Source organism: Astyanax mexicanus, chromosome 1 (assembly GCF_023375975.1).
Source record: "Astyanax mexicanus isolate ESR-SI-001 chromosome 1, AstMex3_surface, whole genome shotgun sequence".
Taxonomy (NCBI): Eukaryota; Metazoa; Chordata; class Actinopteri; order Characiformes; family Acestrorhamphidae; genus Astyanax; species Astyanax mexicanus.
This window is the reverse complement of record NC_064408.1, coordinates 41961615-41982352: the sequence shown is the minus strand read 5'-3', so window position 1 is coordinate 41982352 and position 20738 is coordinate 41961615. Positions and strand designations below refer to the sequence as shown.

Genomic DNA, 20738 nt, shown 5'->3' with positions numbered 1-20738 from the left:
TATAACCAACGTTACAAACTTTAACGTTAGTGTTCTAGGGTTAAATGTTTTGAATGGCATTTTGTACTATGCATGAACACAGTACAAGCTTTAGGAACAGAATACAAACACTATATAAACCACAAATACCTAAATTCTGACTGATTAGGGGTCAACAGTTTCGACTTATCAGCATGGAAAAATAAACACTGAGCAGAACCGTTCAGTCCAGACTCATTATGTTCCTCTAAGGAGATCCAGCTGGGATCAGCTTCTGCTTCTGACTTCAGGCTCTCGCACTGCATGAGATATTTAGGAAGCATAGAAAGGGTCGAGAGCAGATACATGGATAAATCAGCTCTAAAATCACTAATATATGCCCAAACATTATTCATTATTTATATTAATCACATAGTTTAATAGATTATACTTTATAGGAGTATAATATGTAGCTTTTATAATAAACTAAATAAAAGTTTGAACATTAAATTAAAAAAAAAAAAAAAAAAATATATATATATATATATATATATATATATATATATATATATATATATATATATATATATATATAAATCATATATATATAAATTCAGTCCTCCTCATCTATGTACAGCACACCTAATAGTTTTTGTATTAAAGGTTTAGATATTTATATGCTTTGAAATATATCTGCATCAAGAAATAGTAGTATCCTTAGAATAACTGAATATAAAATAGGTAATTATAGTACATGGATAAAATGTCAAAGTATAAACGTTCACATGAAAGCTATTCAACAATATAAAGATACATAGTTGTGAGAATCTGTACATCTTTACTCAAAAGGTCAATCAACTGAAATGTATATTAACATTTTTAATGTATAATATAGAGACAGCATAATATGACATAACAATATTAACAAAATAGAAAAAAAAACCCCAATTGGATGCATATCACTGCTGCAAAAACTTTCTCCAACTTTCAATTAAAGTCAATGTAAACGTGGCATTTTAAGAAGAACACCATACTATGTATAAAGCACATTTATGCTTGGGACAGATTGAATTCAGCCTCTGCTTTTAAACCATCCTTGCTTAATGGCCCAACAGTGGTGATGCTCTAATAGCTGAGCCACCGCTGCCCCATATATATATATTTTTTTCTTTTTAGAATTTCTAATGGCCTATTCATTGTTAATTTTAAAACAATATAAAGATCATGTTAAAACACACTTAACAATTTAACAACAATAAAACTAAGACGGTTTAAGGTCCAAGGTCTGTAGAACAACAAATTGTTACATTGTTACAGTATTAGCAAGTCAATTTTCTACAAAAGAGCACATCTCCCATTGTCTTTGTTGTGGGTGTCCAAGAATACAACATTCTGAGACATTGAATAATAACATTTAATGCACATTTCCCACAAAGCCAAAAGATCCTTGTGAATCTTTAACGTAACTACCACAAAAGCATCAGCATCAAGTTTAGTGATAGTGAAAACTTTGCACAAAGCTTGGTTGAAATAGTTTAGAACATTCTATTGAATAAACTGGCAATTAATTTAAATATTTTTTGTTACCTTGTAAGGAATTAATTCTACAACTTACTAATCAGACACATTTGGATCACATAATTTCAACATTCCTCTCTTCATCCAGAATCCAGCGTAGAGGGGCTGAGTGAATGTGGTGTGGACTGTGTGTAGGAGGGTCATTGTATCAGAGACGCCGTAGAAGGACAGAGTTCCTGCACTGTGATCCACATACACTCCTATTCTGGAGGATGGAGGAGCTGAGATCTTAGTTTCAATGTTGTTGTGCCAAAAGGAGTGAATGGAAGAACATTCCAGACTCCAGGACTTACTGTTTCCTCCAAATGCACATTTATCACCATCGCCTTTCCTGCAAATGTCTTTATACGAGACTGAAATGGACACTCCCCATCCACCGTTGTCCCATTCAACCTCCCAATAGCAGCGTCCGCTCATCCCCTCCTTACACAACACCTGAGGCCAGTGGTCAAATCTCTCCGGGTGATCAGGGTAACGCTGTGCTCCTCCTCTCCATGTCACCATTTTGTTCTCCTCAGACAAACTGAGCTTATGATATAGTGTGCTGGGATCCAAAGTCAGCGGAAAGAAATCTAAACCATAAAAAGAAAAGGCTTTTTTAACTTACTTTTAGTACATTATGTACCTTCTCTGTCAGTATACTCATGGTCCTCTGCAAAAGTCTGGTCACCCCTAGTTGAAGCCCACATATGAAATACAAAGTATTACATCCTCTACTGAAATACAACAACAATAATAATCCAAATTCAATAAATATAAAAAAAAACTGCATCTAAAATGTAGAGAAAATGTTTACAGTTCAGTTTGCTTCCAGTACAGGACTGGTTTACCTAATTGCACCAACCACCTCAAATTATAATTTGTTGGGACAGTAAGGAAAGGTTTATAAAATAAAGTATTTCTTATATTTAAATTTTACTGACTTTAGAGCAGACAGTATTAAAACATAAAAGACACTTAATGTTTTGTCTGCTCAACAAATTTCACTTAAAGTTCAACATACATCTGTTCCTGCATTTTAGACCGCAACACATTGCACATTTCATTTCATGACTGTAACAACAGTTGCTGGAAAAAAATGTTGAGTTATAAGAAATGCTAAATTGTAAAAAACAGTAAGTTGTTGTGGTGCAAGCAAACAACACCACTAAACAGCTCACACCAGCACTCTTCCTGCCTTCATGATCAAGTGACATTGTGACAGTGATATTATCACCACAATTACAGTTATAATTCGGGATATAATAATCATAATTTACAGCTAGGGTACTTTTTACTTTTTTTGACCAGTCTTTAAGTCTAACAGACATGTTTCTTTCATTTAAGAAATATTTGCAATTTAAGATCTGCAGGACAATAAGTCTACAGGATTAGCCTAAAATAGGAGGAAAAAATAAGAGACCACTTAAAAATGATGAGTTTTTTTTTTATTTTACCAAATTGAAAACCTCTATATAATCAAGAAATATAATGAAGAGGAATATGGATGATCACAAGCCATCAAACCAAGCTGAACTGCTTGAATTTTATACATACACTGTAGGAAGTCCTCTCTGGTTTTTGGTTTTGGGTGTGAAGGCATCTGAACTGCTACAACTGAAAAGACACAGAACCAAAATAGTTTTATTTCAATCAGTAAAGGAGAACAAAAAGGCTGTGTTTAGAAATAAACTAGTAGATATAAAGCATATTTTAAAGCCAGCTTGATCACTAGGAAACCTGTATACTCATAACACTTATAACAATGTGTCACAAACTTACCAATTTTACTGTGACCACATCGCTCGCTCTCACTGCTGAGTTGTGGTTCTGTAAGGAATGGTTTAAAAAGACTTTAGACAGCATTAATACTATATGACATGTCAATATATAAAATAACACTTGTGTCAGACAAATAATGTTAAACCTTTCATTTTATCAAACAAACAAAAAAAAGGATGCAAACCTTCATGGTCTTCTTTACACTTTGGTATTTCAGGAAGTTTAACTTTACAAAATTCTTTCTCACAGAAATCCTTGAATTGCACTTTCAGATCAGAGAGAGATTTACGAACTTCATCAAACGAGAGATGCTGGACAGTAGTGCTGGTCGTGTCCTTATACCCAGGAGGGACACACACAGACTGGAAAATCTACACATAGAATAAACAGAACTGAGAAAACATTTGAGACGGCGTTTCCATGAAGGAATGAGAAGAATGGTTAACAGTATTAGACCAATATCATCAGAAAATGCTGGATTGTATATCAAAGAAATAAAACTTTGATCCTAAAACATAACACACACTTTCTTTTTGCAGGGTAATCAAGTGCAAGTAGTTTTAATATGACAGCCTAAAATTAGATTTTAAAACTCGTTTCAGATCACATTAAAAGAAATATAAAAAACATTAATAAACAGGATATTCTGAACTATCCACTTACAACTAAGATAGTTAGTCACAATATGTATCCGTTAAGAAATGCATTATTGCGCTCTAAAGCAGTACTAACCAAACTACATTTTATATCTGTAATTTTTTGTCCAACATGTAAGCACTGATTCATTAATTAATTGCTGACAGGACAGATAACGTGTGCACAGTACAATGCAGTGGCCCTGTAAATATAGGCTCTGATATGATCTGTAATGACATATAGCGAATCATTACAGAGGCAAATATTGCGGCTAACCAAAAGCAAATAGGCTCATAATAAATAGACACTCTACATTTAATTACTGTTAATTAAAGACCTGTGTGAACAAACTCTTACAAATAATGGTCTAAACAAATATACATGGCATATGCCATTCTTTAATCAAACAATAAAGCACAAATTTAAAATCAAGTCTGCTTTGTAAGCAAGGCACCATCTTCCTCCGTAGATTAGCGATTATTACCTGGAGGAAGTGGATGTGATCCTCTGTGTGTGAAAGCTGCTCCAGCTCAGTGTTTCTCCTCTTTAGATCAGTGATCTCCTGCTCCAGCTGCTCCAGGAGTTCTTCAGCTGCACTCAGTTCAGTCTTCTCCTGATCTCTGATCAGCTCTGTTACCTCAGAGCGCTTTTTCTCAATGGAGCGGATCAGCTCAGTGAAGATCCTCTCACTGTCCTCCACTGCTGACTGTGCAGAGCGCTGTTATAATAAACACACAACAACAAGATTGAGCTCTATCATTCACTGTCTCACTGTGACATAAATAGAATGTTTTATAGGCTATGTCAAATCTGATATTTTGCTCAATATTGCTCAGAACTGATTTTTTTCATGGATGTGTGAACGAGCCAAATCAGATTTTTTTCAAATCAGATTTGAGCTAATTTTACATGTGGTCCTAAATCAGATACCCATCCAATCCATGGACATGTGACAGGAATACGTGCTTCTCTCTCGTACCCACACATCTCTTGGTGCAGCTGTGTAGATATAGCTGCAAAAACAGCAAAAGCAAACCGCCTGGCCTTTTCTCACCTTCTCGACCTGAGCATGTACTTCAGACCAGCTGTTTACTCTCCACTCCAGCAAAAGATTCTCCACATATGAGCTGCTAACAGATAAATTTCCCTTTATAAAGCTACGAGTTGTCTCTCTAATATGACATTTTTTTTGTTGGTGAAGAAGGAGACGTTTATATGCGTATCAATGTGCACATGTGAGACATTTCAGCAACAGATTCATTCACATTACGCACAGATACAGATCACTTAAATCTGTGAATGTGAACCATCAAGCCTATCTGAGCAAAAAAAATCGGATTTGAGCAATGTGGCTTGTAATGTGAACGTAGCCCTAATCCACAATATGTATCAGGAAGAATGGTTAAAAAGAGTGTATGCACACTGTTCACCTTTACAGTGTTCACATTCCGCTTCAGCTCATGCAGCTTCTTTTCTTTCTCCTGGAGTCTCTGCTCAGATTTCCTCAGTACCTTCTTCAGCTGACCCTGTGAAAAAATTAACAGCATTTGTCTGACTATGTTTTATGAATATGTTATAGATGAATAATTTTATATTTTTTTATTCAATAGTTGTGTTTTATTCACAAATTTAAATAAATCTCTGATATCACTTAAATACAAATTTAGTTCTGTTTTTAGAATAAAACAATTTTCTAACAAATACCTGTTTCTCAGTTCTTTCAGCCGCAGCATCAGCTGTGTCATGGGTTTTGTGTTCATCCATCATACACAGATAGCAGATGCAGGTCTGATCAGTACGACAGTAGATCTCCATCAGTTTATCATGTTTAGAACAGAGCTTCTCTTGTAGTCCCGTGGAGGCTTTGACCAGCTTGTGCCGTTTAAAGGCGGGTGACTGATAGTGGGATTTGACATGGGTTTTACAGTAAGAGGCCAGACACACTAGACAGGACTCTCTCGCTTTGCGTTTTCTCCCGGTGCAGAAATCACACTCCACATCTCCAGGTTCTGCGAAACAGTCTTCTGTCTTCATTGCTTCTGCCATTCTCCTGCACTAGCAGACTGACAGACACAGCAGCACTCAGATCAGTTTTAGCTTCTTCAAATGTAGTATGACCTTTTGCTCTGTCAAAGGAATGAATAAAAACATGCTTAATAGATGTTCTTAAAATGAATAGAAACCTACGGTGGCCGAGAAAGCCCAGCGCAGTGCAAATTGAAAAGCGCTGCAAAAGCACAAAACACATCCATCAAAATTACAACACAGGCGCAGCAAAAAGAAAAACGCGCTGCAAATAGAAAAACTCGCTGCAAATAGAACCACAACACAACGGAAGTGAGTCACAACACAACGGAATTTTCCCGGGGGACCTTAAAAGATGCTGTACCAGCTGTATACAAAGGACAATAAGTGGCAAACAAGCTTCTGAAAAGTAAGTTATGTTTATTAAAAGTTCTGCTTCAAAACGCCTTGTTTGCCACTTATTGTCCTTTGTACACATAGTGAAGTCCGAGACGTTACTGAAGACGCAGCTTAGCTGGTACAGTATCTTTTAAGGTCCCCCGGGAAAATTCTGTTGTGTTGTGACTCACTTCCGTTGTGTTGTGGTTCTATTTGCAGCGCGTTTTTCTTTTTGCAGCGCGTTTTTCTATTTGCTGCGCCTGTGTTGTAATTTTGATGGATGTGTTTTGTGCTTTTGCAGCGCTTTTCAATTTGCACTGCTTTGGGCTTTCTCGGCCACCGTAGAAACCTAATTAATGTTGCTCCAAGGGGAGGCTGCAACCAACCCTGCAATTCTGCAATTTGCTTAGCTTAGCATTTAGCATCAGCAAAATGTGTAACTGTGTACAAATAAAAAATGTATAGTCAATGCAGGGTTCAGAAAAAGGTTGTGTGAAAATACACTTGATTTGAGCTTTAAAGGGGAACTAAACCCCCTGATTTTAGCTGACTCCACCCTCAGCTCAAACTTGAAAAATGCAAAAAAAAAAAAAAAAAAAAATGGAAGGGGCAGTTTGGGAGGGGCACTGGGTGATGTATGGGTTTAGAGGCGAGGCAGGAGGGAGAGCTGATTGGCTGAGCGGCAGTAGCAGTAGTGTGTCTCTGATAGCAGTAAGACACAGACAGTTGGACGTCTGCAGCAGGGCAGTATTATTGATTAGTTGATTGACTGATTGATTAATTGGCATATTGTGAGTGTCCGCGTATACCAAAGTACACAGAAACATCAACCTCGTCTATAACACAGCTGAACCTGTGAGGGCGCTGCAGAGGCAGAAATTACCACTATAAAAGCGTTTGCAAAATTTCATCTATTAATGAAAAAATATGATTTATTAGGGTGTAGAGGCTCTTTTTTATAAAAAAAATTCTATGCATTCTTGACAATATTATAAGTTAAATAAAATCTATTTAAAAGCCGAGGCATGCAAAAAAATATTATTATAAAGTCCATGATATACTGAAATATAACCCCAGAAACTGAAAATATACGAGGATACAAATTTGTGGTCATAGCACCCAGCACTATAATTACCTACAATGTGGTTTTGTGGTTCAGACCTGCTTTCACTTCACAGGCAAAAAAAAGATCTAACTTACCCTGATCTGCCTTAAAAATGCTAAGCTAGTATCTGGCCAGTATCTGTGTTTTCACAACATCCACGTGGGAATCTGGGAAGGCCCAACTATAGCCATACATCAAGTCTACTAACTAGTTATTGCAGATGATACATAACGTCATATACAGACAGAATATCTATAATACTTTCACATACTTATATATCGCTATTTCCACACGTGTGGCAGTGGTGCAGAGTTACAGCTACATTAAACAATACATTCAAAACGTGCAAGACTGACTCGTTCGGTATGAGCGGCTTAACAAGACGCTGCACTCAAATGTTAAATTAAAACTAAATTATTAAATACAGAAAACATGGTTTAAACCTCTGGATTTACTTAATTCAGCATAAAAGAGAGCGCTAAAGTCATTTACCTCTACTCAGAACTCCTCCAGCGAACTAACTTACAGACGGTATGCACGTTTTACCAAATTCCAAAATAAAAGTCCGAAACTAAGCGTAACTCAATCGGTGTTAAAGTGATCTGTTACTAAAAGGAAAAGCTTATATATAATTAAAATGTTTATTGTAAAACTATTACTAATAAACATTTAAACCCTTGGTATTTAAATCTTCGTATATAAAAGTTATTTTACAGGAGCAAAATAAATACACAAATCCCATCACAACATAGGGAATTTAACATAAAAATATTATTTAAATTGGGGTACAATATAATTTTAATTTTAATTAATTAATATATTTGTGCTTGGCATTAAGAATATATTGCCGTAAAGTAAGTTTTCATGGTAATTATAAGAATTGTTTGTTCTTTATTAATTACTTATCACTATCCAATAGAGCTGGTTAATTGCATATATTTGCCACAGTACATTACAGATTACAATGGTTTTAATTGATTATTTTTTTTTATATAAAACAGAGTGTGTGTAAATGTGTGCTATGCGGAGGTATTCGATGGATATAATATCAGAGAACTTTTATAGAGGAACCTGAGAACATCCTCCGGGTTTGTTAGACCACCAGGGGGCGCTCCCGAGCGAGTCAAAAATGAATGGATTCATATGGAGGAACTCATAGAGATGTCTTTGCACTGCCATCTACAGGCGGCCGTATGTAACAGGTTTTACTCTCTGCCTTTTTGGTGGTTAAATTTTAAAGTGTGTATAAAAAAATTGAATCTGTGTATGTGTGGTCAACCATTTATTTATTTATGTTAAAGCATATATTATTTTTATAAAGCAAATTAAATGTTCGTACAGCTGTACTTCTGAGAGAGCACAAACTTGTGACATGCCTGGCAGAATTTCTTTTATGTTCATTTGCTCATATAAATATTTTTTTTATAAAATTTTCGGAACATTAAGTTTGCATTGATGTATTAAGATAATTGCATCTATTAACCTTGGACATGTAATGTGTACAAAAAAGACATGTTTTTTACCTTTAGAACCCAGTATTCCATACTTCCCAAGCCTGAACCCTACTGTCGCAGCCAACAGAGTCGAAAGGAGAGAAACAATATGAGCTGAGATAAGGCCACTAATAAAGCTAAATACAGAGTTCATGATTTCTTTTTTCAGAGGCACTGCAGAGCTGAGGTGGAAGACGCTTCCTTTTTATTTTAGGAAGTAGAATAAAATATTTTGTAGTTGTGGTCAAATAAGTCACTTTTGGACCATTTTCAATAATAAATACATTCTTATAAATATGAGAAATGTTTTCAAAAGAAATATAAATTTGGTAAATGAATCAATTAAATTATACAATTTTTATAACCACTTAATTTATGATGGTACAGAATAAAATGTACAGGGGTCTGAACAGATTTATTTATCACAGAATGTGATAGAGGCAGGTTTTTAATGCTTAACTGACCTCACAGAACACCAGACTCCTCGAGGAGTAGAGGAGTAGGAAAGGAGGAGTAGGAAAAGAGGAGCAAGAGAGTAGGAGTAGGAGAGGAGGGGAGGAAAAGGAAAGGTGAAGTAGGAGAGGAGGAGGAAAGGAAGAATAGGAAAGGTGAAGTAGGAGAGGAGGAGGAAAAGAGGAATAGGAAAGGTGAAATAGGAGAGGAGGAGGAAAGAAAGAATAGGAAAGGTGAAGTAGGAGAGGAGGAGGAAAGGAGGAGTAGGAAAGGTGGAGTGGGAGAGGAGGATAAGGATAGGAGAAGCAGGAGAAGAGGAGTAGGAAAGGAGAAGAGGAGGAGTAAGAACGGAGGAGCAGGAAAGGAGGAGAGGAGGAGAAGGACATGAGGAGTAGAAAAGGAGGAGGAGGAAACGTTCCGCACGCGTCCAATAAGTATCTCTCAGTAAAGCTGTTCCCACAGTATAAGCCTTTATGATGAGTCTACGGTAAAAACCTGAGGCTGATGTTAAGGCTCCCTCTACTGGCTGCTCCCGGAACTCCACCCTTCTTGTTTACGTTTCTATTAGCAACAGTAAAGCTGTACCCGGCGGCTCGTGACCTGCTCTTTATATTTATATTAAATAAATCAGCAGTATTTACACCCAGCATGTCCCGAGCCCACGCTGAAAGCGTTATTAAGAACATAATACGAGAAATCGCCCAGCAGTGCGCGAGTAAAGGAGACGCCGTGTCTGAAACACTGGTAGCGTTTATGGTGAGAGATTCCTCTATTTATATCGTCTTTATAACGAGTTATCACAATACAGTGTCTCTGCCCCATTTCAGTAACTTTTACTTTTGTTTTATTTGTGATATGTTCTCAGCGGTGGAAAGTTATAAAGTAAAGTTTTTTACATTTTGCTTTAACTTCCCTGACCCACATATCTTAATTTTACTTGTAGGTCAACACAATATCCCCAACTAGCTTTATTACGCAGAAACTCCCTGAGAAAACATAACTGCCCTATACTGGTCAAAAGCTAGTTAACGAGCTGGCCTTCCAGTTACAAAAAATATATAAATCTATTCTATATCGATTAACCTTCATTAGTTAATGCATTATTCATTTTATTTGCAATTTTGTTATCTCTCATATTGTTATATGTTGTCTAATTCTGTGAACCCTGTTACATGAATAATTAAGTCTGTACCTACCAATAACTTGGATATTGTTATTTGTCTGACGTTATTTGTATACTTGTTTGTTGAATATATAAAAAAAAAGCTAGCCTCCCATCTTGGGGTATGTTTTTTTTTTCTGGGTGACCAGGTCAAAATAAAATAACTAAATGTCCCCAATCAAGTACAGTTTTAAAAACCTACTAGTGAAAAACTTTGCGTGTTTGCAAAAAGTTATTCATAGACCCTGGTCAGGCCTGTTGCAACACGGCAAGCAAACCAACCAATTGCCTAGGGCCCGAGCTGGCTTCGGGCCCCAGACAACAAGTGGTTATGAACCGAATGCAACAACAAACTGTGTGATCACCCCTTTGAAATCTGTTACGGCCAATTCAGGAAAGTAAAACCACACTGTTATCAGAATCTCCCTCAACAGTGCCACTCCTACTAGTTGCTAATATTAACCAGCCAGCCAGCCAGCCAGCCAGGTTCCTGCAGCTTGCAACATATAAAAGTTTAGCTATCAGGAAAACAGAAAGAAAAGACTGAGAGAAAGAGAAAGAAAACAAAAAAACAGGTGCTAATTTACACAAGATAAATTAGGCCTACGTGTCTTGTTCAAATGGTGTAATTTAGCAGCTGGTAGGCTAGCAACTAAATATATGGGTAATGTTTATTTTAAATACTTTTGTGCTTTTGTGCTTTTACTCAAATGAATGTATTTTTCTCTCTTAGGTGAAAGCTGTTGTTTTAGATCCGGATAATCTCTTTAATGTTGACAGGACTCTTACCAAGCAAGATGTTCAAAAACTTATTGAGGTAAATGTTCACCTAGACTGAACTATTTTCATTAGTCCATAAAATCAATCTGCAGCATTTTCTAAAATCCTTAGGACGTACTTATTAATAATAATAATAATAATATGACAATTTTTTTACTGGTTTCAGCTGTGTGTGGGCAAACTGCTGGAGAAGGAAAGCCCTTCTTTGGACACCATTAAAATGCAGGTCTTTTTTGACATGAACTACACATCTCGACGTAAGAGTTATTTTTATTGTTTGTAATATAACATAACCACAACTACTGTAGTAATTAGAAGTACCTCTTTAAAATATTATTAGCACTACTGCAACTGCCATCATTACCATGACTACTACTAATATTACTATTAATACTATTATACATATCAGTGCTGTACTGGTGTTGATGCCCACTAAGCTAGACCAAATTTATACTATTACTGTAACTATTAGTGGTTTTATTCATTGGGATAGGAACCGGGGCAATTAGGATGCCAAATTATGCAAAACAATTTGCAACAATTACAGTATTCTGCATTAAAATTACTTTTGTACAACGTCTTGTTATGGTGACATACTAGGAGGGTTTGGGTTAGCTAACACGTATATAAACTTAGCTAACATGTATATGAACATGCGTAGTGTAACATTAGTCTTAAAATATTTGTGCTTTCTAGCATAGACCATAGATTTTGCCTAGTTCCCAGGTTCCGGAAAGAACATACAAACTTTGCTTTTATACACTTTAAATTTTTTATGTTATGTTATGAATATAATCCAGACATTGTACTGATAATTTCATTGAATAGTTTTCTGATAACAGAAATCAGTACCATGTAGTATAAATTAACATGTTTAGTTTGTAATAATCTAATAATAAACAGTTCATTTTACAGAAAATTTTATTTATTCATCTGTGATTTACTGTAATTCCACAAATGTTGTTCTTTGTCACGTAACATACAGTGATTTACTACCATAGCTACAGTGAACTCAGCGTTTAGCTAATATTTTAGGTGATAGGTTGGCTTTTGCTTCATAGTAGCAAATATGTCCCCCCAAGGTCAAACCCGCTGTAATGCCCTTGATATTATTATTAATTGTATTGCTAGTTTACATCTATTCTTATTTTACTAAATTAATTCTGTTTAATACTCTTGCTGCTATTGTTGTTATGCAACTTCTGTTACTTTAAAAACTGTTTGCTTGTTGTTAGGTGAATTTGTGGAGGAACACCAGAAGGTCCTGCAGGCACGTCTGCTCCCCTTGTGCCGCGAGATCACTGACAGCCGGGCCAAGACCCGAGAGGACCTGGAAGGCCTTTACGACAAGATAATCAGCTATGTGCTCCTTCGCTCGGGCCTGGGCTCAGCAACCCACATCACCGCACGAGAGACCACAGGTAAACACAGCTGGAACTAAAAAACAAGCCTAGGCGTTTTAATGAATTAATATTCTCTTTATACATAGGATTTTACTATTAGAACTCAAAGAAATATTTAAAGTAGTTAAATTTCCCCCAAAACTGACAGTCTTTTATTTTAGCAATCATAATATCTAAGAATGCATTCAGCTGCATAAGAGCATTGGGCTGTGGGACCTTGTTGTTGGGGGTGATGATCTCACTGATTCTTTCATGTAGGTAAATGAAATCAGATCCACAAAGCAATGTTCCAGGGTCTAGTAAAAAGACCTTCCAGAAAAGTAGATGCTGTTACTCTCTTTCAGAATCTGGATGAGAAGGTTTCTACACACTTTTGGCCATATGCTGCATGTTTACTGAGAACAGATCATGCGTAAATCTGATAAAAGCCAAATTATTTGGTTACTGGTGTGTTAAGATGTGTGTTCATGTGTATGTTTTTGTAGCTGCACTGGAGAGTGTATTTCCTCAGGTAGAGTTGGCCACCTTTATGTCTCTGCTCAAAAAGGACAAAGAGCAGCAGCTGAATGAGCTGACTATGATCGTCACAGGGATTTTGCTTTTCAACAAAGACAGCGGCAAAGGAGGAGAGGGCATCGAGGATCGTAAGTCAAGTCTTTTTTTTTTTTTTTTTTTTTTTCAGATTTTTTCCCCATTTTCTCCCAATTTGGATATCCAATTGTCCCACCCCTTTGTGCGTCCCCATCACCGGTGACGCCCGTGAGCACACGCCTCCTCCGACACGTGTGAAGGCAATCACCCCTTTTTTCGAGCTGCTGCAGATGAATCACTGCCTGAGCAGCTAGCGCGCTCGGAGGAAAGCACAGCGGCTAGGTTCCGATTCATCCGCTCACAGACGCCTCGTGCCGCCCAGCGCCACCTTAAGTGTGATGGGGGGAGAGCGCCATCTACCCACCCCAGAGGGAGCAGAGCCAATTTTGCTCCCTCCGGCAGCTTGATGGCAAAGCTGCATGAGCGGGGGTTCGAACCTGCGACCTCTTGCTCATAGTGGCAGTGCTTTAGACCGCTGGACCACTCAGTCTTAATTCTGTTAGGGACTGTCTGACAATTTTAATGGGTTCAGAGTTTTTTTTAATTGTTATTGTAAATGTCAATAATTATAAATAAATAAATTGTTCAATGACTTTTGAAAGCAATATAATTAAGACTTTTAACTTAAAATAACTGCTTCAAAATCATTGTGATGCTCCACTGTCGCATAACAAGAAGAATTGGCTTGTTTAAATTGTAGTATATTACTACTTTATTACTCCATGTGTTTCTTTTACTTTCAGTGATGGTTTTGTATCTCCCAGCTTGTCCAGAAAAGCATGTGCATACATTAAGCATGGCTTAATAGACGAATTACCCATCCATGCTGTACTGGGAAGTCCAGGAGCAACAAATACCAATTCTACATCATACTGTTTTACCAAATAAAATCAAATAATCTAATATTTTTTCCTGAGTCCCCAATTTTAGGTGCAGGATTTGTCATCTTTTTGTATTATCTTACTCTTGTAACAGTGTAAAAACCTCTCCCTGGCTCTTTTTTTCGGACCACATCTGTAGTACCTGCCATTCTCAATGAGGCGCTGCCTGCTGCCAGCAGAGACATAGAGAATGAACTAGAGGGGACCCAGAAATTAGCCTGGCAGTACACTGCCCTGCTTGAGAGCCTTACTGGATCTGACATTGACTCTGCAGTGCATCCTAACCTGATCAAAAAGGCTTTATACAACGTACGCCAACATGAAGCCTTCCTCAAACTCCTACTGGTGAGTTACAGAGTCTGAATTTAACACTACATCACCAGACAGATGTGTGAATGTTTCTGGAACTTGAAACTACTGTGACAAAAATGATCTTTTTCCTTACTTATCAGTAGCTACCTAGTTTCTGCAGGTGAGAGCATGATTTACTGTGTTGCCCGTAATATTTGTGACAAGGAGATTTTTCCATTATACACAGTTTAATTTAAAGGTATTTGCCTACATTTCAGTTTAACTCAATAATCATGTTGACATTATAAACACCCTCTTTTCAAAATCTGCATAAATGCACACTTAGTAATGCTTTTATGCAATTTAATGATTTACATTTTATAATATTTCAGTACTCCTAGCTCTTAAAAGATACATGATACTAATAATTTGATGCATATATATTGTGTAACTCCACCAGGCTGATGTGATCCTCTGCGCAAAGCAAGTGGAGATTTTACAGACTGAGCTCACAGCGAGGATGGCGATGTTAAAAGCTATAGTTCACACCAATACCGTCGTACCCACATCACAAGTATTTGTAAGTTTTGCTTCTCTTTGTGGTTTTCTGATCTTTAAACTTTCAACACTATTTTTTGTCAATATCTGTTCCCTATATATATCCCTTTGAAATATTACTTTTGTACTGCTGTTTAATTAGGCATCGCTGTTTACTGATGGTAAATGAAATGCTTTTTTCAGGTTGATATCAGATTTTCTGATGAATTAAAGGGATATTAGTTCTGCTCTCTATTTTACTACTAATTTGAATTCATCACATATTGTAAAGAGAGTAAAAATAGCTGAGTAAAGCATTATGTGACGTAATATTCATCATCTGTAGCAAATAACTAACACAGGTAGTGACTGATAAGCTCATAATCATTACAAAGAACTATCAAATAACCGCAAATACACTTTATAGTTTCACTGAAGCTAATTGTTATGAACCAGGCTGTTTCTATTTTTTTTATTTTACTATTAAGAAGCTAAATTTCATAGTGGTCAGCACCACACATCAGGGTGAAATGCTAACGCCATTGTGCCATTCAGACAGGGGAGTTTAATGCCAGGATCTGGCAAAACATCACCATTATATCAAGAAAAATAAGTATAGTATGCGTGTAGCATTATATAATGATTTGTTCAGTCTTTAAAAATTCATGAATGAAATGCTTTGAATGCTTCTTTAATCAAAATAAATAAGGAAATGTCTTCTAGTTTTCTTATTTATATAAAATCAAAAATCACATAAAAAACACATTGTTTGGGGTGAAGTTTTCCATTAAGGATCACTCTAGCTATACACAGCGACAATAAAATATACAGGCTAAACACTGTACAGTTGTATTAAAATGTATAGATTGTATCATTTACACCCCTGTCATTGTTCCTATCAGCCTCATTTCACAGTGGTGGCAAAGCTGTGGGCTGGCCTGCAGGACGAGGTTCTGCTACTGAGCACGCTCAATAACATGGTGGTGAGTCTGAGGCCGTACCTGTCAGCCCAGGCTCATTTGCTGGGGGCTGGTCCGCTGCAGCAGCTGTTGGAGGGAATAACAATCAAAACTGACCTGGAGAGACTTACGGAGAGTGGAGGTACATGCACATGCTCTATTTTTTTCTATAATATACCTGATTCAGCTTAATAAGGACTTTAAAGTAAGAAGAAGGCTAATTAGGTGAAATGGTATCGTAACCCCCAAAGTTTTAGACCTAAATGAACAGATGTCTAATAAGTTTCCACATTTACTCAAGTTAAACAGACAAACAGATTGTAGGGGTATAACAGTACATAAAGTTATGATTCTGATAATACATTGATTTGATTGTCACTGTTTGGTAAGTTCAATGATTCATTATTTTGCAGACTTTCAGCGAATATTCAAGACGTTCTGGGAACAATTAGGGGACCATATGGGAACATTCAGTGTACATCCCAAATGTTTTCTTTGTAATATTCCAATGTGACTATAAAATAACCAAAACAGAACATCTCCCTAAACGCATATAGGTCATTTAGATCTACAGCACTTTCATAACCATAATTCTGTAAACATTTGGGACGTTTAGACAACCTTTAGGGAATGTTACACAAGGTCCCCAGAACATCCCTGCCTACGTTGATGATATATACTGTCCTTGTCTGTTGCACCATAATTTTGTAAGTTAAAATAAAATAGTAAATGCCAGAATGAAGGTAAAACACTTTATTTAATAAGTAAAAATTAAACAAATCATATAGGGGCCATTCTCTATATGTGAAACTGCGAAGGTATAATTACATATTAAGGAAAAAAACATTGTGTATACAGTTCGATAAAGAACCTTTAGAAATGATTATATAAATCACCAACAACCAAAGTATTCTTTTCACTACTTTTACTGGTAAAGCTTTTTTGCTTAAAGTGCATTTCCTAACCCAGCAGTTACACTCAAATATACAAAAGAAATTCTATAGATAAATGTATACATAGATACATATATAGAAGTGCCACAGTAGCAAACCTTATACACATACAAATGTATAAAACACAGCAGTAGAATACTACAAAAATTACACATTAATTTTTAGCATCAACCACTTTGAAAATTTACATATGTTCTTCTCTTTGTTGCTTTTCTTGTTTATTTATTTGTTTGGCAGAGGACCGTATCGACCCAGTTGAGATGAAGTCGTGTGAATGGTTTCTGCCTGAGACCACAGCAAACATTGACAAGCTCCCGCTGCAGTACCGTGGTGTCTGTGGATACACTCTGATAAAAAAAGACGGACTTCTACTGCCAGGTTAGCAATAGAAGCTAAGTTAGAAGACAAACAAACTTTTGACATGTCCCTTGAAAGCTAAATAACACTGCACTGACCTGCAGGATATGTGTGTGGGGCTCCTGCTGTAAATATGGCTGTGTTTTTTGCCAGAGACACTTGTGGGTCATGATCATTACCACCCACTGCACATTAGAGCTTAGATTCTCTGCCCGAACCCGACCTGACCCGAGGCCAGACCCGAAATCGGTTCGGGTCGGGCCGAGATTTCCTACCACGTTCCTCGGGCTGGGTCGGGTCGGGCTCCGAGATGTAGGCATCTGTTTTTTAATTCTATTTTTATCTTATATAAAGCTCTGTGTGATAATCACAATGTTGCTAAGTAACCAATTATTATTGTTAATGAAAACGAACGAAATAATGAAAACTGAAAGTGAAAAAATATTTGTGTTAACTGAATCTAATAAAAACGATAATTAAAAGAAAAAAACGTAACTAACTGGAACTGTATTGTGTGTTTAACTAAAACGAACTGAAATTACTGATAGAATACTCTCATATTCGTGTTGTGCCGATTCTGTTCGCGAAGCGGACTCGGATTCAGCGGGAGTCAGCTTCGGCACAACAGTGGCAGTGCGCGGCACCCCGTGGTCCGTGGTATTAGTTCTTGATTAAGGCGCTTGCGCTAGCCACAAAATACGACAGAAAACACTGAGAAACTGCAGAATTCTGTATGGGATTAGAATATGAGCGTGAGGAGATAAAAGAGATACAGTGTGTAAGAACCTTTACCTGTGAGTAGCTCATACCAGAACACGCAAATCTCTCTCTCTTTCTCTCTCTCTCTCTCTCTCTATTTTTCTATTGTTTGTTTCTTAGATTGATCTCTCTGATAAGATGTGTGAAAACTATTAAAATCTAGCCAGCCCACTCGAAAAACAAATTAAAACTTACGGAACTGTAGGAGAAAAAATAAAAACAAAATAAAATGAAACTATAATGAAAAATGTTATAATCACGTAGTTTTGGGCACACGTGATCTCCTCCGCTTGTCCGCGTTTGACTTGCAGCACTTTGGGTTAGTTCTATGCTTTTATGTTACAGTGACATAGTTCAGTAACATAGTTCTGATAATATTTCGCTCATTTAATCAGCCCGAAATCAGCCAGTTTATGGGGCGGATCGGGTCGAGCTCAGGCTCATAATGACAGTTTATGGTTCGGGTCGGGCTCGGGCTGAATGTGCACAGGCTCGGGCTGGGTCGGGTTGGATTTTTTGGGCCCGATCTAAGCTCTAATGCACGTCTCTTACTATTAGTTCTATTAGAACTATTGAACTTGATAAATCATGTCTCCTTGCCACAAGCAAGCTGGGTAGTGTTCAACCATGCTCACAAGATAGATGGTTATTCCCAGGCCGTCCCTTATCATTATGACTTTTGCCATTGGTCAGGGTCATGTAATAAACATAAATGAGTAACAGACCTTGTAAATAATGTACATTGAAATACTGGAAATTTGTTTGGAAAAATCATATCACTATTGGTGAAATATTTTCTATCGTACATACATTTTATATTATATATTTTTGACTGCTAATGAAACTCATCCAGCATGTTGAATGAAATGGGCCATATTTATGAATAACATCTACTCTTTCTCTCCAAAGGCAACCCAAACATTGGAGTCCTGAAACACAAGGAGAAGTTTTACAGTTTCAGCTCCAGGCAGGCTGCGTTTGAATTTGCCTCAAAAGCAGATGAATATATTGAGCTTGTGGCAGAGAGAGCGAAGAAATCTCCAGAACTGATTCAGCTGCTGGAGCTCCATCAGCAGTTTGCCAGCGTCACTCCATACTCTCAGGTAGCATGACTGCATGAGTACTGAAGTCTTTAAAGCCATGCCAAGGGGTTGTTCTAAAGGTAACCAGCATGTGTCTGAACAGATGCAGTCAGGGGAGAGACTACTTGTGAAGCCCATCACAAAAAGTGACAGCAGCACACAGACTGACACGCACCTGCTGGAGAGCAACATTGTGAAGTCTTATGAATGGAATGAGTGGGAGCTCAGGCGAAAGGCCATCAAACTGGTGATTATCTCAATCTATAATTATTTGTTTTAAGATATTAAATGTGATTGCAATTCCTTATTTTAATTTAGACTTGTTTAAACTAGATATGTTGATGTTGATGCCAGGCAAATCTGTCTCCTAGGCAAATCTGCGTGGTAAAGTAACCCGCTCGATGCAGACCAACCTGAGCCACATGAGGAGGCACAACACCACCCAGACCTTCCTCCCCAAAGACGCTGCTTGCCAGACGAAGAGGGATGGCCACAGTAACGTCCCCAAACCCCAGGTCTACCTGGCTGGGCTGAGAGGAGGAGAGACTACAACCACCCATATGACCAAAGTCAACTTAACTAGAGCAGTAGATGAATAGATATGGAATTCTAAACAAACTCTCCACTTAACAGATATGTTTCAAATAGAAATTACGACTCTAGTTAATGTCGTGGTCGGTGTGGATTATTCATTAAAAATACTTAATCATACATTTAAATGTGTTTCTTTCTTTGAAGTCGGAAAAATAAGTGTACTGTTGTTTAAAGGTGTTTAAAATGCCACAAAAAACACACACACTTTAACAAACAGAATGTTCTACTACACTTTTGTCATAGCCAAACAGACTATGGAATAAAGGAAAGGCAGAGAAGTATAAGTTGAGCTTGGCCTTTAGAGATATCCACCATGAAAGCATTCAAACCATGTATGATGGTGTGTGTGGGAGGGTGTTTTGGTGCCAGATCCTACAGTATCTGTCCTATCCCTGTGTGTTGCGAATTGGGTTGGAGCCCTGGGTTGTGGTTATTCTGATTAACATCAGTGGTAAGTAAGATGGAAATATGGATATAAATATAAAAGTAATATATAGTTTGCTCTGTAGAAAATAGTGACCTGCTCAATAAACTACTCTTTTAATAAAGTTGATGTATGGTCATTATGTTAGTTATAGTGTTATGTAAAACACTAACATAAAATATATGTAGGTTGCTGGTGGAGCTGGGTGTTTTCACTTTGCATTTGCTGTGATTTAGTGGGCTGGTCTAATATAGTGGTGCTACATATAGTCTATCCCTGCTGTTTTTCTTTTAACCAGAAGAGGGAGACAGGTTTACTAGGTTTACATACCTTTTTTCAACAGATTGGTTATCATTCATATGGTGAACCACAGCAATAATATGAATGTAGAAGCAAAAGCAGTAAGATTTGTCTTTTGTTGTTTGTCTCTCTGCTGTGAAATGTATTTTAGAGTAGGTGAGACAAAAGCCAACCCACTAACTCGCTCTGAAGTCTTCTAGAGTCCAGGACATCATCAATAAAAGGACTGACAGGCAAGTATATATATGAGCAACTAATATTTTCTCACTACTAAACCC

At 37.1% G+C, this 20738-nt stretch overlaps 2 protein-coding genes across 3 annotated transcripts; one reads left to right on the top strand and one right to left on the bottom strand.

Moving 5' to 3' along the window:
* Positions 1 to 822: 822 nt before the first annotated feature.
* Positions 823 to 8021, bottom strand: LOC103023128 (tripartite motif-containing protein 16). 2 transcript variants are annotated; one of them, XM_007260472.3, is made up of 8 exons: positions 7934 to 8021; positions 5638 to 6059; positions 5364 to 5459; positions 4418 to 4651; positions 3482 to 3668; positions 3298 to 3345; positions 3073 to 3132; positions 823 to 2108 (listed from the first exon to the last, which is right to left on the bottom strand). In XM_007260472.3, exons 2-8 carry the CDS (start codon positions 5977 to 5979, stop codon positions 1573 to 1575), a joined length of 1503 nt encoding a protein of 500 aa, XP_007260534.3. In that variant the 5' UTR covers positions 5980 to 6059; positions 7934 to 8021; the 3' UTR covers positions 823 to 1572. The 2 variants fall into 2 exon arrangements, with proteins under 2 accessions (XP_007260534.3, XP_015464114.3); XM_015608628.3 differs by having other exon boundaries at positions 5638 to 5996; positions 7934 to 7987.
* A 1655-nt stretch (positions 8022 to 9676) lies between these two features.
* Positions 9677 to 19853, top strand: cfap206 (cilia and flagella associated protein 206). Its single transcript, XM_007260471.4, has 12 exons — positions 9677 to 10143; positions 11283 to 11366; positions 11496 to 11586; positions 12565 to 12750; positions 13218 to 13376; positions 14344 to 14549; positions 14956 to 15075; positions 15935 to 16133; positions 17182 to 17322; positions 18970 to 19163; positions 19246 to 19389; positions 19514 to 19853. The coding sequence occupies exons 1-12, from the start codon at positions 9892 to 9894 to the stop codon at positions 19739 to 19741; spliced, it is 2004 nt and encodes a 667-aa protein (XP_007260533.3). The 5' UTR covers positions 9677 to 9891; the 3' UTR covers positions 19742 to 19853.
* Positions 19854 to 20738: the final 885 nt, after the last annotated feature.

Excerpts from the sequence above, each read along its gene's own strand:
- LOC103023128 (XM_007260472.3), bottom strand. The coding sequence starts at position 5,979 with ATGGCAGAAGCAATGAAGACAGAAGACTGTTTCGCAGAACCTGGAGAT. Across the intron at positions 5,460-5,637 it reads CTGAAAGAACTGAGAAACAG|GGTCAGCTGAAGAAGGTACT; the intron begins GTATTTGTTAGA and ends ATTTTTTCACAG. Across the intron at positions 4,652-5,363 it reads GGAATGTGAACACTGTAAAG|CGCTCTGCACAGTCAGCAGT; the intron begins GTGAACAGTGTG and ends TTATTATAACAG.
- cfap206 (XM_007260471.4), top strand. The coding sequence starts at position 9,892 with ATGTTAAGGCTCCCTCTACTGGCTGCTCCCGGAACTCCACCCTTCTTG. Across the intron at positions 10,144-11,282 it reads AAACACTGGTAGCGTTTATG|GTGAAAGCTGTTGTTTTAGA; the intron begins GTGAGAGATTCC and ends TTTCTCTCTTAG. Across the intron at positions 11,367-11,495 it reads ATGTTCAAAAACTTATTGAG|CTGTGTGTGGGCAAACTGCT; the intron begins GTAAATGTTCAC and ends TACTGGTTTCAG.